We start from the raw sequence: 16,446 nt of genomic DNA on the forward strand, positions 1-16,446 counted from the left end.
CTCTGGAAGCAGGGCAATTCTGACGGGTGATGGTCCTGTGCACAGGAGTTCCTGGGTACAGGAATGCCGGTGCAGGACTTGGTCCAAGAACCGAGCAGGACATCAGTGAGAGCTTTATTAAAGGGGAGCAGAGCTTCATTAAATGGGAGCAGGGATTCTGAGGAGAATACCACAGGCTGAAGCAACTCAGTTTAAAACATTTGTTTTGACTTCCACTGTGGGCAGTGTAAGGTCCAAGGTCAAAGCCACCTTCCAGACCGTCATCGCAAAGGAGGAGATAGAAAACAAGTGTCTGGTGTGGTATCCAGCACATTGGCGTCAGCTAGTTCCTCATACTAATTGTCAGCTATTGACTTTTCTACGGGGTTGGGAATACGGGAGGGATTCTCAGATCCCCACTATTTGTGTTTCTCAAAGGGCCTTTCAGAAAATAAGGCTCTGACTCGAATTCAGACCTCCGGGGTTTTGTCACTGCTGGTGTTTTGGAACCCCAGTCCAGCACCTTATTGGAGTCAGAAATCACAACAGGGTTGGTGCCTCAGATGTGCATCAGAGGCGCCAGGATTGACGCTAGTGGGACAGACAACAAGGAGGCTGTAAAGTCACAGCAGGGGCAGATTGGGATCCACCAACGAATTCTGAAGGTCCGACTGCAGCCAAGGGAAGACATAATCCACTTGGAGCCCCTCCCAAAACCATGGAGCCCCAAAGCACTCCAGAGGGGTCAAGCCACCCAAATCTGAGGTGCGTGGCCTCACAGAACTAATGGAGTTGGGTGGGGGTCGATCTGGCTCTGGGTAAGCGCAGAGCAGACCCAGACTGAGGCTCCACAGGGACAACGTGGAAGCGTGACCTGGAACCTATAGCATAATTTCCACACCTCAACTGATGATCTGGACTGACATGGAGCAGTCCTAGAGTGCTCAGACTTATTCAACTTCTTCCTGTGAGACTTAAATGGAGTCACCCTAGATGATGATGATGACATTCAGATTGTTATTCTTACAATCCAGGCAGGCCTTGGAGTTGTGGTCCGGCTCCAGGCACACCAAGTGGGGGTCTGTCACAAACATATGCCTGTGATAGTCACCACAATGTTTAAAACCAGTTGTTCTTTTAGGGGCTATAGGCTGTTGCTTGTGCTGCTGCCTAAACCATCTCAGTAACAGATCCAATACCTCAGTTGATTGTCTGATCACAGTATGAAAAGAGGTAACTTTTGAAGCAGGACCAGAAGGAGACTCCATCTCCAGTTCTAGCGATGTGTCTACACCACTAGTGCCTCAACAACATCAAGTGTTAAGTACTGTTGTTGCCCACTTTCTTCAGTGTCGAGGACCTCCAGTGGGATTGGAGTCACAGCCAAAAAGGTCATGTATCGTTTGCCAGTCAGAAGGAGCTGCCTGGCATTGCCGGAGTTTCGTCTTTTACCAAATGTGTTTTTACTTATGTCTATAGGGAACAAAAGCCTCTATATCCTTCTATGGAACACTGTAATGTGGCATCGCCAGTGCCGGGCCTGGAGCTGGCAGTGTTTGAACAGGTGCCGGAGGCGGACTCAGCAACTTCGGTGGAGGCACGAGCAGTTGTGATGGCAGGTGCATTTAAGGTGGAGGTGGTATGGGCACTGTTCAGTGGGCCATATAAGAATGTGGGAGGGGAAAAAAGTCAACCTCGGCCTGACATCAGGTGGAAACACATACAACTGCAAAGAGGGAACTATGGGCTTGAAGAAAGGCATCCCATATTGTCCCATGGAGCCTGATAGTGCTCCAGAGAGGACTGCCAATGAACTGGACAGGTTGAACACTGTGTTAAGCAATTCAGCAGGATCGGTACTAGGACACTCTAGGTAGGACAGTAACTGATGAGGTTCAGTAGGATTCAGCTTCGAGAAAGGTGCCAGAATCTAGAGCCAACAGCTCAAGATCCTTAGAAGCAATGACCTTTAACTCCAGCTCCGAATAAAAACAAAGAGACTTACCTGGAGAAGCACATTATTTCTTATGCTTCTGGTGATTCTTATTCCTCGATGACTTTGAAGAAGGAGAGTAGCCCTGGAACAAAATCCACTCTGACAAATGTCCCAGGCTCTAGCCATGAAAAGCTTGCCCCCTCTCTTTTATGGTATTGGAGTGCATACTAAAGCAGGAGTCACAGGAACAAGAATCATCACCTGAACCCAAGGACCACAGACAAACAAAGTGAGGGTCTGTAATGGCTATCAGTCTGTCACAAACCTGACAGAGCTTAATGCCCGAATACTTGGGGGGACATCCCAGCACTGCACCAAGATTTGTGTAGAAATGTGTCCTCTGAGGATACTCTTGATGGAGAGAGAGCTCTAGATTTGCACAGGACAGACAAAAGGGAACTGACATCAGGATACCATGGAGGACACTTTATTGCTCAGGGGCATCACAATGGTTTTGTTTTCAGCACCTGTGTGGAGCGGGCACCATCCACCAGTATGGGACAGTTGCTGAACATTTCTGGATCCAGCTCAATCTCTGGGATATTCAGGAAGTGAGGAATCTGCAGGGAGATATGTCCATCTGAAATGGCCCTATTGTGTTGGTATGCCATTGTTCCTCTGGCTGGTAAAAAGAGTAATTAACTTAGTTCAGCAGGGAAAACAAAACTCAGGCATCTAATCAGGAGATGAATCAAGGAGATGATATAAATCTTCAAGAGTTAGAAGGAGTGCAAATATGACACTTGAGATCAGTGGCGCAATGAAACAAAGTGCCCCTTTGTAAAGTACCTGTAGGAGGCCCCCTTCCCCCTGGACCCAGTTGGGGGCCTGCCGCCTGTGCACAGTGTACTGTGCTGAGTGGGCGCCGTGGACCTCACCCCCCAAGCACTGCAGGGACCTTTGTTACACCCCTGCTTGAGATTCATGTTTACCCTAAAAGTACAAGTTACTTACCTTTCGTAATGATATATCTGGTAGAGACATTCTAGTTGCAGATTCCCTACCTTTGAATTTTTCCAGGTGTCAGACTGGATCCAAGGATTTTTTCTTTGAGCAGTACCCCTGCGTGTGGTTTGGTGGCGTCGTGGTCGCGGTCATATATAGGAGCGACCCCGGCACGCTGACGTCAGTTTCTTTTCACGGCTTTCCACACCAGTAGCACGGTGCCATGAAGAACACTGAGAATGGTGCATCAGAACTAGGGCCCTTAGAGAGAAGTACCTTTCCCTAGAAATCAGTTCGCAGAGTGGGGAGGATGGGCGGGTCGGTTAGGAATCTGCAACTAGAATATGTCTCTACCAGATGTCTTGCTACCGAAGATAAGTAACATGTACATCTGATAGAGACTTTTAGTTGCAGATTCCTTACCTCTGAATATATACCCGAGCAATACCATCCCCAGTGGTGGGCTGCGAACTAAGATCACACCAAAAAGTCCTACAGGACCGGACGGCCAAAATAGCCATCCCTGCTGACCTGACTGACCGAGGAGTAGTGCTTGGTGAATGTATGTAAGAACGCCCACATTGCGGCCTGACATATCCAGGACTGGAACTCCGTGTGCTAACGCTGTGATAGCAGCAGTTGCTCTGGTCGAATGAGCTTGCAAACCCTCAGGGGGTTGCTTTCTCGCCAAAGCGTAGCACATCTTGAGACAAAGGACTACGCATCATGAGATGGTCCTCTTCTGCACTGCCTTCCCTTTCTTCGCACCCACATATCCCACAAAGAGTTGATCGTCCACCTAGAAATCTTTGGTACGATCTAGATAGAGCGCTAACACTATTTTTAGATTCACAAAGTGGAGTCTCTCTTCCTCAAGGGATGTGGGGGTGCACAAAAAGTAGGCAAGGTGATATATTGGCATACGTGAAAAGGCGTTACCACTTTGGGAAGAAAGGAAGCCCTGGAACGAAGCACCACTGTCAGGATGCACTGCTAGGAATGCTGACTTTGAAGAAAGAGCCTGAAGCTCACTTACTCTGCGAGCAGAGGTGATGGCAACCATGAAAGATGTTTGAAGTGTTAAGAGCCGCAAAGGACAATTGTGGAGCGGCTCGAAAGGGGCAGACATGAGGTATGTGAGGACCAAGTTAAATCCCACTGGGGCATGATGAATGGAACAGAAGGGAACATATGAGTGAGCCCTTTAAGAAAGCTCCCAACAATGGGAGATTTGAAAAGAGAAGGTTGGTCTGGTAGCCTTAAGAAGGCAGAGATGGCAGGCAAATATCCCTTGAGGGTGCCCAGAACAGAGCCCTGCTGGGCAAGAGAGAGAATAAAGAGGAGAACCGCTGAGAGAGGTGAAGAGAGGGAATCAACAGATTTGTTGATACACCATGCCACAAATTTCTTCCAACAGGCGTATACCATCTTGGTGGAAGGACGCCTGGCTGTCAAGATGACATTACAGACTTCGGGTGAAAGGTCAATAGCCATCAACTGTTGCCGCTCAATCTCCACGCAAGGAGGCGAAGACTGGACAGGTTTGGGTGGCTAATCGTCCCCTACTGCTGCAACAGAAGATTTTCCAGAAGGGGCAGTCTGATCGGTGACCATGCTCAAGAGCTCGGGATACCAGACTCTTCATGCCCCGTCTTGAGCCACCAAAATTACTTGGGTCCGATCTTGCCTGATCTTCTTCAGAACTCTGGGCAGAAGTGGTATTGGCGGGAAGGTGTACAGGAGGCCTGAGTTCCACTTGTGAAGAAAAGCATCGCCGAGCGAGTGCCGCCTTGGAAACTCCAAAACGCAAAACAGCTGACATTGCGCGTTCTCTACGGAGGCAAACAGATCTAACCAAGGCTCTCCCCACTACTGTAAGAGACCTTGTGCCACCCCCGTATGGAGACACCACTCGTGATAGACTATGCATTGACGGCTGAGTTAATCTGCTCTGTTGTTCAGAGAGCCAGTCAGATGTTGAACCACCAGGGAAATGCCCTGGCGTTCCAGCCATGTCCAGAAGTAGCCTCTTGACAAAGGGTCCATGACCCCACTCCACCTTGTTTGCTGCAATACCACATGGCAGTGGTGTTGTTGGTGAACACCTGCACCACTTTCCCTTTGGGAGAGGGAAGGAATGCTTTCAATGCAAGGCAAAAGGTTGATGTGGAGCCCGGACTCCGCCGGAGACCAGACGCCTCTGACCTTCACATCTCTCATGTGGCCGTCCCATCCCATGAGTGATGCATCTGTCACTACTGTGAGATCTGGCTGAGGAAGGGAGGGGGATCTGCCCTTGACCCAATCTGGGTTCGACAACCACCAATGTAGGTCCATGTCGGAGAGATTCCCCTGATGCTGCGCCCACTGGAACTTCAGGTCCCACTCCAGAGCCCCATATGCCATCAGGCATGTTGGATCAGCAGGATGCAGGAGGCCATGAGGGCCAGCAGCCTCTGAGTCATTCTCACCGAAATCCAGGATGGAGGCTAAACATTGATATCATAGCCCAAATATCCTGGACTCGCTTTTTGGGAGGATAAGCCCAAAACTGCACTGTGTCCAGAACAGCTCTGATGAAAGGGAGCGCCTGAGAGGGAGTCAGTGTGACTTCAGCACGTTGATAGTGAACCCCAATGAATACAAGAGGTTCGCCATAGTCTGGGAGATGACTTTCTGGGGCGTGTCTGCCTTCAACAGCCAGTCGTCGAGGTAGTGGAAGACTGGGACCTTCAACCTGCGCAGATGTGCTGCAACCACTACCATCACTTTCATGAACACCTGAGGGGCACAGGCTAAGGCCAAAGGGGAGCACAGTGAACTGAAAGTGCGTGTGATCCAACACAAATCGTAGGTAATGTCTGTGGGACGGTAGGACAGGAATATGGAAGTAGGCGTCCTGCAAGTCCAACGCAACCATCCAGTCTCCAGGGCAGAAAGGACCTGAGCCAGGGTTAACATCTTGAACTTCTCCTTCCTGAGGAGGAGATTGAGGGACCGGAGGTCTAGGATAGGACGAAGACCCTTGTCCTTTTTGGGCACCAGAAAGTAGCGGGAATAACAACCACAACCTACTTCTGGCACATAGACCCTCTCTATGGCTCCCTTGGCCAAGAGAGCCTTGACTTTCTTGCGGAGAAGTGCCAAATGATCCTCCGACAGGTGATCGAATGATGGTGGCATGACTGAGGAGAAGTCTCGAAGGGGAGGGAGTAGCCCCTTCGGACGATCTCTAGAATTCACCTGTCCGTGGTAATGGATTCCCAGTGGGGCAGATGCTATTGAATTCTGCCACCAACTAGTCCCGGATATCCCAACGGACTAAGAAGGTTTTGAGGCAAAGGAGGGGTTGGGGGGACTGGGCGGCCCGCTGACTCCCTGATCCACGAGGAAGGTGGATCCCTCGTCCGCCTAGGGGCTGTGCAGCATGCGTGAGTCAGTGGCTTGGAGGAAGTGGCCACGGTTGGGTGCCTCTCCCGTAGCCACAAAAGGGGCAAGAGGTGGACTGGGGGGAGAGGAGCAGCTGTGAGGCCAAGGGACCGAGCCGTAGCCCGGGAATCCTTAAAACGTTCAAGCGCAGAGTCCACCTAGTCTCCGAAGAGATGAGTGACATCAAAGGGCATGTCCATCAAGGATTGCTGGACATCCCCCGAAAAGCCATACGTCCTGAACCAGGCCACCGTCTATGAAACTGATCTGCCCAGTGAGTTGATCATATTCAGTCCACAACAGATCATGAACTTGGCTGGATCTCTCCCATCTGTCATGGCTTGGGAGAGAACATTCTGGGCCTCTTCCGGAACTTGTAGCAGGACTTGTGCGACATTATCCCAGAGAATATGGGCATAGCGTCCCAAAAGGTATACGGTGTTCACGGACCGCAGGGCTAGACTGGCAGAAGAAAACATCTTCTTCCCTAAGTTGGCCAGTATTTTTGATTTCATGTCCAGGGGAGTGGTAGGGAATTCCCCAGAAGATGAAGAAGCCTGGATCACAAGGCTCTCAGGCGTAGGGTGTTGGGTGAGGAAATGTGGGTCATTCGGTGCAGGCCGATGGCGGCAGACAATCGTCCTATTCACAGGAGCCCCCTGTGCTGGGTTTGGACCAGGTCTCCAGTAGGACATCAGTAAGTGCTTCGCTCAAGGGAAGAAGGGGTTCCGAGCTGGAGGCCCCAGGCTGAAGCACTTCGGTCAGGAGGTTAGGGCTGACCTCCACATAAGGAAGCTCTACGTTCAGAACCTCATCTGCCATTCTCACCACCATTAAGTATGACACTCCCTCCTCCGTAGCCACGATCAATCAATCAGTCATTGTATTTATAAAGCGCTCTACTTACCCGCAAGGGTCTCAAGGCGCTGAGGGGGAGGGGTGCTGCTATTGCTCGAAGAGCCAGGTATTGAGGCGTCTTCTGAAGGTGAGCAGGTCTTGGGTTTGACGTAGGCTGGTCGGGAGGGTGTTCCAGGTCTTGGCGGCGAGGTAGGAGAAGGATCTGCCACCGGAGGTCTTACGTTGGATGGGGGGGAGCGAGGGTGAGGTTTGCGGAGCAGAGCTGTCGGGTGGGGTGTAAAAGCTGAGTCTGTTGTTCAGGTAGGCTGGTCCGGCGTTGTGGAGTGCTTTGTGTGCATGGGTGAGGAGCTTGAAGGTGATCCTCTTGTTGACGGGGAGCCAGTGAAGGTCTCTCAGGTGGGGGGTGATGTGGCTGGGGAGGGGCATGTTGAGGATTAGTCAGGCGGAGGAGTTTTGGATGCGTTGTAGGCGTTGCAGGTGCTTGGCCGGGATGCCTGCGTAGAGTGCGTTGCCGTAGTCTAGCCTGCTGCTAACGAGGGCCTGTGTCACTGTTCTTCTTGTTTCGGTCAGGATCCACTTGTAGATCCTGCGGAGCATGCAGAGGGTGTTGTAGCAGTAGGAGGAGATAGCATTGACCTGCTAAGACATTGAAAGGGAGGAGTCGAGGACGAATCCAAGGTTGCGTGTGTGGTTGGTCGTGTCTGTGGGGTTCCCAGCGAGGTTGGCCACCATGAGTCTTCCCAGGCGGAGGGGGTGGGCCCGAGGATGAGGACCTCCGTCTTGTCCGAGTTCAGTTTCAGACGGCTGCTTCTAATCCAGTCGGCGACAGCCTTCATTCCCTCGTGGAGGTTGGTTTTGAAGGTATGCGGGTCCTTGGTTAGGGAGAGGATGAGTTGGGTGTTGTCGGTGTAGGAGATGATGTTGAGGTTGTGTTGGCGGGCCACTTGTGCGAGGGGGGCCATGTAGATATTGAACCACATCAGGCTGAAGGAAGAGACCTGGGGGACGCAGCATATGATGTTGGTGGCATCGGATCGGTAGGGGGGGGGCAGACTCTCTGGGTTCTGCCGGAGAGGAAGGATGTGGTCCAGTCGAGGGCCTTTTCTTGGATACCGGCTTCATGGAGGCGTGTTTTCAGAGTGCATTGGCTGACCGTGTCGAAGGCAGATGACAGTTCCAGAAGGAAGAGGGCAGATGTACGCCGTTGTCGAGTTGGTGTCTGATGTGGCGGCGAGGGCGGTCCCACGATATGGGGAGAAAACATGCCAGTGCCAGGGGAGGTGTCCAACCCACTGGCATTACCCAAATCCTGCACCCAGTCCAGCTGGGGTTCAAGGTGGTCTTCTAAAGGGTCCAGCGACCCCTCTACACTATCCCCATATCCATACTCATAGTAATAGGGTTCAGGATCAACCGTGGGCACAGCAGAGCCCATGGAAAACTGTATCAGTATGGAGCGACCTCGTTACGGCTCATCAGGGATGAGTATAGGATGGACATCAATTGTGGGACCAATTGGTGCCGGGAGCGTGGACGTCTGACCTGATGCCATGGAAGGTCGCGTTGGGATGACAGGCGTCGGGACGGATCCGGAAGCGGATCCTGAGGTGCCCTCCGGAGTCGGACCGAAGTCGCTGACTGTGAACCCGAGGCAGCCCTCACCGACTCTCCTGGGCCCGAAGGCGCTGAGGGTGGGCTGGGCTGGGCTGCCCAAATATAAGGTGCATGGCCTCATAGAACTCCTTTAGTTGGGCAGGCGGAGCCGCAGCTCCCGGAAATTCGGCGAGGCGTGGCGCGGACCCAGACTGAGCCTCCAAGGACAGAGGCCTAGAGCGCCAGTGCTCTTCCCGTGTTGTGTTTTGCGAGCGACGTGGCGAAGTCAAACAACGTTTCGCCTTCTACTTCTTACCAGAATGTCCAGATGACTTGGACAAAGAAGAATGGTGGTGACTCTGTGACCGGTGTCCTGACCTTCCTCTCGAACAGGACCGGGAACGATGCTGAGTCGAGTGTCAGGCACCATGAGAATTAGGGACCGCTCCCTCAAAGCTTTCGGGTTCATGGCCTGACACTCTGAGCACGACTTTGGGTCATGGTCGTGCTCCAAACACCAGAGCCACACGAGGTGCGGATCCGTCACCGACATCATACGGTGACAGGAGTCACAGGGCTTGAATCCGGTGTTACGGGACATCCCTCCACGCAGCAAAGCTCATCAAAAAATGAATTCGACACAATGTCACAGTTAGTCAAAAAATGAGTTGGGTAGCTCTTCTCCGGATCTGCCTGTAGGCTGGCGCGGAAAGAAAAGGACTGACGTCAGCGTGCCAGGGTGGTGCCTATATACGACTGTGACATCATCATCATGGCGACCACAACGCCAACGACGCCTGCGGAGTCGACCGACGTCACCCAGCGGCACACAGGGGTATTGCTCGAAGAAAAAATCTCTGGATCCAGTCTGACGCCTGGGGAAAATAAAAGGTAAGGAATCTGCAACTATAAGTCTCTATCAGAATGGACATGTTATCGGAGTCTGTAGGCCTAAGTATGGCGAAAGTTTACTTTTCTGTTGATTTCGCCCATATTTAATAACACAGTAAAGCACCACTCTTTTGGGTGAAGCACTACAGACTTACACAATGAATCACATTACAAGGACTACCCCAGCACAGAGAGCCACTTCTGTGACAGGCTGTGTGCAGATACTTGCCTGCCCTAGGCGGTGGTCCCACTTGGTCAGCCTGTGCATGTGTTCATGTGTAGCAAACCAAGAGTTTCTTACACCAGTTGCACAGCAGCAGATCTTGTTTTAAAAGCCAGACATTGCTGGCTAGCGCTCCCAATCCCTTCTATTAGAGTTTTCTGTGAGTGAGACTGGTATTGGATCTCAATCACAGTAAAAGCCGGTAGAAAAACTATTGGCATGGTCACCCTCCCACTTTTTGACTAGTGTTGATGCCAGCTTTGACTAGAAGTGTGCTGGGACCCTGCTAACCAGGCCCCAGCACCAGTGTTCTTTCTCTAAAACTGTACCTTTGTTTCCACAATTGGCACAGCCCTGGCAGACAGTTACATCCCTTACCCCTGGTAACAAGGGCCCAGTGGCCAGGGAAGGTCCCTAAGGGCTGCAGCATGTATTATGCCACCCTCAGGGACCCCTCTCTCAGTACATGCACACTGCTTTGCAGCTTGTGTGTACTAGGGGGGAGAAAAGACAAAGTCAACATGGTACTCCCCTCAGAGTGCCTGGCTCACTAACCACTGCTTGTGGCATAGGTAAGTCACCCTTCTAACAGGCCTTACAGCCCCAAGGCAGGGTGCACTATACCACAGGTGAGGACATAGCTGCATGAGCACTGTGCCCCTACAGTGTCTAAGTCAATTCTTAAAATTGTAAGTGCAGGGTAGCCATACTGAGTATATGGTCTGGGAGTTTGTCATTACGAACTCCACAACACCATAAAGGCTACACTGAATACTGGGAAGTTTAGAATCAAACTTCTCAGCACAATAAACCCACACTGATGCCAGTGTGGGATCTATTGAAATGCACACAGAGGGCATCTTAGAGATGCCCCCTGTATGTCTGCCCAACTGCTAGTGCAAGGCTGACCGGTCTATGCCAGCCTGCGAATTCCAGACGAATTTCTGACCACATGGGGTGAGTGCCTTTGTGCACTCTGCAGAAACTGTAACACCTGGCGGTGAGCCTCAAAGGCTCAAGCCTGGTGTTTCAGTGCCACAGGGCACTCCAACCAGTGGAGATGTCCGCCCCCGGACAAGCCTCCACTTTTGGCAGCAAGTCCAGAGGGATAATGAGAAAAACAAGGAGTCACCAACGCCACAGCCAGGACCACCCCTAAGGTGCCCAGAGCTGAAGTGACCCCCTCCTTGAGAAATCCTCCATCTTACTTTGGAGGATTAGGAGCAATGGGGATAGGGATGTGACCCCCTCCCCAGAGGGAGTGGGCAGAAGCAGGGTGTAGCCACCCTCAGGGACAGTAGCCATTGGCTATTGCCCCTTGACCCTAACACATCCCTAAATGTATTTAGGTCTCTGATGACCTCAAGAAAGAAGAAGGACTGCAGAGCTGAAAACCCCGCAGAGAAGAGAAGGGGACACCAACTGACTTGGCCCCAGCCCTACCGGCCTGTCTCCTGCTTCAAAAAGGTGCAAGAAAAAAAGCAGCGCGTTCTGCAGGACCAGCAACCCCTGAAAAGCCTCCAAGAGACTGCCTGCACCACCGAGGACCAAGACAACCCGGGTACTTACCTGCAAGCAGACTGGAACCCAAGTACCACCTGTCTCTGTAGAGGCCCACGTTATTTTGGCTCCTGTTTGACCTCTGCACCCAACTACCCTGTGCTGCTGGTACTGGGTGATTGAAGTTATCTTGAACCCCCCAAAGGTGGGCTACCTATGCCCCGGAGATTGAACCCGTAAGTTTGTTACTTATCTCAAAAACTGTACTTTACTTACCTCCCCCAGGAACTGTTGAAAATTGCAGTATCCACTTTTAAAATAGCTTTTTGCCATTTTCAAGAAAACTGTGTACATTGTTGATTCCATTCAAAGTTCTAATTATTACTATGCAAAGTACCTTTCATTTAATGTACTTACCTGCCAAATGAATCTTGTTGTTCTAGAAATAAGTTAACAAAATAATATTTTTCTATATAAAAACCTATTGGTCTGGAGTTAAGTCATTGAGTGCGTGTTTTCACTTATTGCTTGTGTGTGTACAACAAATGCTTAACACTAACCTCTGATAAGCCTCACTGATCAACCACACTACCACAAATAGAGCATTAGTATTATCTATTATTACCTCTGTCAAGCCTCTTGGGGAACCCCTGGACACTTTGCACACTATATCTCATTTTGATATAGCATATACAGAGCCAGCTTCCTACAAAGCCTAAACAATGGGAAGTCAAAAAAGCAAAATAAAACGGGGTTAAATACTACAGACTCTAATAAACAAATGCAATGTAATGTGTAGAACATCAGCAGTGTTAATCAACTGCTAATTTAATTTGCGTTGCTGGTACTTCATTTCAATTTGAAACGTGAGCTTTCTTCATTTTAACAATTAAGTATTTAAATGTTTTCAAATATATTCCTAAATAATGACCCCCAGGAAGATGTTAGTTATAGGAGAAAAATATAACAGAGGAAATAGGAGATAGCGTCAAAGAGAAAAAAGCAATGAAAAAATAAACATTTTGGCAATTTATAAAAGTACAATTGCACGTACTGTTTTGCAAAAAAGGTCACCCATGTTCTGAGTGAAAAACATAACATATCAATGTGTGAATTGGATTATCCCTATTTGCTTTTGAAATTCTATCAATATCATTGCATATTACTTGGCGATTTTAAACAGGTTTATGGTGCTGTATCTTTCAACAAAATAGTAAGAATATTTTCAAAAGCAAAATTAGCGTACTAGGTTTGAGTTACTGACCACAGTAAATATGATGAGCAGTATTGACCCTCATGTCTTTAACAATGTGACCAATACATCATAGGAGTTAAAGTTTTATCTTATGACTAAAGCACATTTTTTGCTGAGAGGTATTCGGCCAGTTTCAGGTCTCACATTCAGCAACCGTGGGAATCGTATTCTGTAAAGCCTTTTCAAGAAGAGGTATCAGTAGCGCCCTAAGAGGACAGCCATCCAGATAAGGATAAAGAAAGTGAAAATTAAGCACAACCAACAGAATCACCTTGGTAAATACCCCAGAAGCATATTTCAGACCACAATGACACATGATAATGAACATGCAAACACCGACAAAGCCAGCAAGTCTCTGGAGTGAAGGTTAATGGCTTTTCCACTGCTTTGTGTTAAAGATCCACTTTGCGTGTATACACATCTGCGATGAAAATCTAGAAATGGGCTTCTTAAACAAAACAAAAAACATTCAAAGATGGCTGTCTTGGATACACATGCATGCACAGCATCAGCCTTTGAAAGATCTATTTGTATTGCATGACCTTCATTTGCTAAGACAAAGATTGTATTTAGCAGTCCCTGGTCAGATTTCTTCTTTGGAACCTTCGAAAAAAACAAAGAGAGTCTATACGGAGTCACCATTTCTCTTTTCTTCTGCTTTTTTCTTTCACCTCAATCAGGTCTGTTTTGACAGCTACAGCTGTCAAACTTAGACCAAAAACAGCTGACTACTGTACTACAAGGAAGAGAATCTAATTGCCACTTCACCAAGAACAATACATGGGTCAGTGTCCCACCTATCTCTAGGACTTTTTGTTCATTGTAAATGGGACCATACAATATAATAATCTTGATAAAGTGCTGCTATACAATAGCATCTAATTTAAAATTGCTAAGAAAAACTAAACTTTTTTTCGCTGTGTTCCAGAAAGATTTCAGAGTGTGGTATTACTGAATAAAGAAACTGTTCAAATGAGGTACATACAATTCAAACAAAGTAATTTACTTCTCTTAAAAAATCATTTTCAAACCGGATTTTGGTGCCCACACTTATCATATTTGTACCTGTAAACTTCCAGCCAACAGCATTTCTACACGACGGCAGGCGAGTGTGTCAACCATGCGAGCCAGCACACGGAAAGGAGTACACAAAAATTTGTCCACATACAACATTAAAACAGCACCAGACTGGCTGAGATGGATTCCCTCCAAGCACTGAAGAGTTTTCTTTAAAGATGTCGGCTAAAATATTACCAATAAAAATGAAATTGTTATTTTCCAAATTAAATATCTGTAAATAAAATATCATATGACAAATAAATTACATATTCTAAATGCTGCAGCTAAATCAAATAAGTTACATGTAATGCTTGTAAAAGTATCAATGATGCTTAACTAACCGTTGCAAGATTTTCACAGCGAGATTGAATTGCCTGGATGAAAAGGCCACTGGCTGCAGAATTTCTGTGGATGGCACTGATAAAATCTTGCACTGGAGGTTCATGGGACAGGTTTATCAGATCTTGAACATGGTTTACTATAAGCCACGTCAGGTGCTCAGAATCATGAAGGTTCTGACACTAAAGAAACAAATACAGAAGTTACAGAAGTTGCATAATCTTACAAACAATTTTAGATGTTTTATTCTTTCTTGTCCCCAGCCGCATGTAAATGCCCCTCCACTTATAGGCTTCTGGTGGAAATATAGCATAAGAATGAAAAGCAGCAGCCAGGTTTTTGGTTTAAATTTACCCAACAGAATCTCTTCAGGGGTAGTCTTTAATTTGCGACTGAGGATTTTTCCTGTATCAACAAGACAATCTCCCAAATATCAAATATAAAGTTTAACAGCAGGGTCCTCTGTGACAAATAAACTGATAAATTCAAGGCAACAAAGCTATAGGCCATTGCAATTCAAGCCTACTGAACTGTTCAAAAGCTTATGAAAAATATTTAAAAAATCAATCTTCTCAATGTTTGAAGCTTACATTATTTATATCAAACAAAACATCATTTGCACTATCTGGTGGAATTTTGGAGCAAGGGCATCTTGGTCCATTCCCAAATCAAAGAAGAACAAGTTACTTACCTTCAGTAACGCTTTTTCTGGTGGATACACTAGCTACCTGTGGATTCTTCACCTTATGAATTCATCCTTGCGCCAGCATCCGACGGAAAGTCTTCTTCCTAGCTGTCCACGTCGACAAGGACGTCATAATGGCACGGCTCCACGTGACTCCGTCTGACGTCAACGTGCCAATAAGAGGTCCTCGTCGGCATACTGACGTCAGTTTCACCTCATTTTTTACGTGCCTTTGAGGTGAACAGGTGAGATTGACCCATCAAAAACCGTAAAGAAAAATATATATACACACAATAACACTTCCCATTAAACGTATATATTTACATAAATACATAAAAACATATATATACAAATGTACATCTGTTAGTGGCATGAGACGCTGCAGATTCACATGCTGTGCATATCCCGCCATCCAGTGTTGGGCTCGGAGTGTTACAAGTTGTTTTTCTTCGAAGAAGTCTTTTCGAGAAACGAGATCGAGGGACTCCTCCCATTTCGGCTCCATTGCGCATGGGCGTCAACTCCATCTTAGATTGTTTTCCCCGCAGAGGGTGAGGTAGGAGTTGTGTATATAGTAATAATGCTCATGCAATGGAGTAAGTATGTATGTACATAATGTGCTTAAAAGCGTTATACTTACAATTTTTCAAATGTACAAGTTTAATTTTAGTCAACTTAAAACGGCCACAGGCTCCCGAGGAGGTGGGAGGGCGCATGTGAATCTGCAGCGTCTCATGCCACGAACAGATGTACACTGGGTAAGTGACATTTTCCGTTCGATGGCATGTGTAGCTGCAGATACACATGCTGTGCATAGACTAGTAAGCAGTTATCTCCCCTAAAGCGGTGGTTTAGCCTGTAGGAGTTGAAGTTGTCTGAAATAATGTACTTAGTACTGCTTGTTCTACTGTGGCTTGCTGTGTTGTTAACACATCCACGCAGTAATGTTTAGTAAATGTATGAGGCGTAGACCATGTGGCTGCTTTACATATTTCTGTTATTGGTATATTTCCTAGAAAGGCCATTGTGGCGCCTTTCTTTCTAGTGGAATGTGCCTTTGGTGTAATAGGCAGTTCTCTTTTAGCTTTAACATAACAGGTTTGAATACATTTAACTATCCATCTGGCAATGCCCTGTTTGGATATTGGATTCCCTGTATGAGGTTTTTGGTAAGCTACAAACAATTGTTTTGCGAAACTGTTTAGTTCTATCAATGTAGTACATTAGAGCTCTTTTTATGTCTAATGTATGTAATGCTCTTTCAGCTACAGAGTCTGGTTGTGGAAAAAAACACTGGGAGTTCCACAGTTTGGTTTAAGTGGAACGGTGATATAACTTTTGGCAAAAATTTTGGATTTGTGCGTAGAACCACATTTTGTTTGTGTATTTGTATAAAGGGTTCTTGTATGGTAAAGGCTTGTATTTCACTCACTCTTCTGAGGGATGTGATAGCTATTAGAAAGGCTACTTTCCAGGTTAAGTATTGCATTTCGCAAGAGTGCATGGGTTCGAATGGTGGACCCATGAGCCGCGTTAATACAATATTGAGGTTCCACAAAGGAACTGGTGGTGTTCTTGGTGGAATGATCCTTTTTAGACCCTCCATAAATGCTTTTATGACTGGGATTCTAAATAGTGAAGTTGAATGTGTAATTTGCAGATATGCTGAAATTGCTGAGAGATGTATTTTAATG

At 47.6% G+C, this 16,446-nt stretch overlaps 1 protein-coding gene across 2 annotated transcripts in view; it reads right to left on the bottom strand.

Moving 5' to 3' along the window:
• Nucleotides 1–16,446, bottom strand: part of HTT (huntingtin) — a 1,416,422-nt gene that overhangs the window by 553,229 nt on the left and 846,747 nt on the right. For both annotated transcript variants that reach the window (XM_069203496.1, XM_069203501.1), the window contains 2 exons: nucleotides 14,070–14,249; nucleotides 13,735–13,911 (listed from right to left, as the gene is read on the bottom strand). In XM_069203496.1, coding sequence (XP_069059597.1) covers nucleotides 13,735–13,911; nucleotides 14,070–14,249 — 357 coding nt within the window. The remainder of the gene's footprint in view (nucleotides 1–13,734; nucleotides 13,912–14,069; nucleotides 14,250–16,446) is intronic.

Source organism: Pleurodeles waltl, chromosome 1_2 (genome assembly GCF_031143425.1).
Source record: "Pleurodeles waltl isolate 20211129_DDA chromosome 1_2, aPleWal1.hap1.20221129, whole genome shotgun sequence".
Classification (NCBI taxonomy): domain Eukaryota; kingdom Metazoa; phylum Chordata; class Amphibia; order Caudata; family Salamandridae; genus Pleurodeles; species Pleurodeles waltl.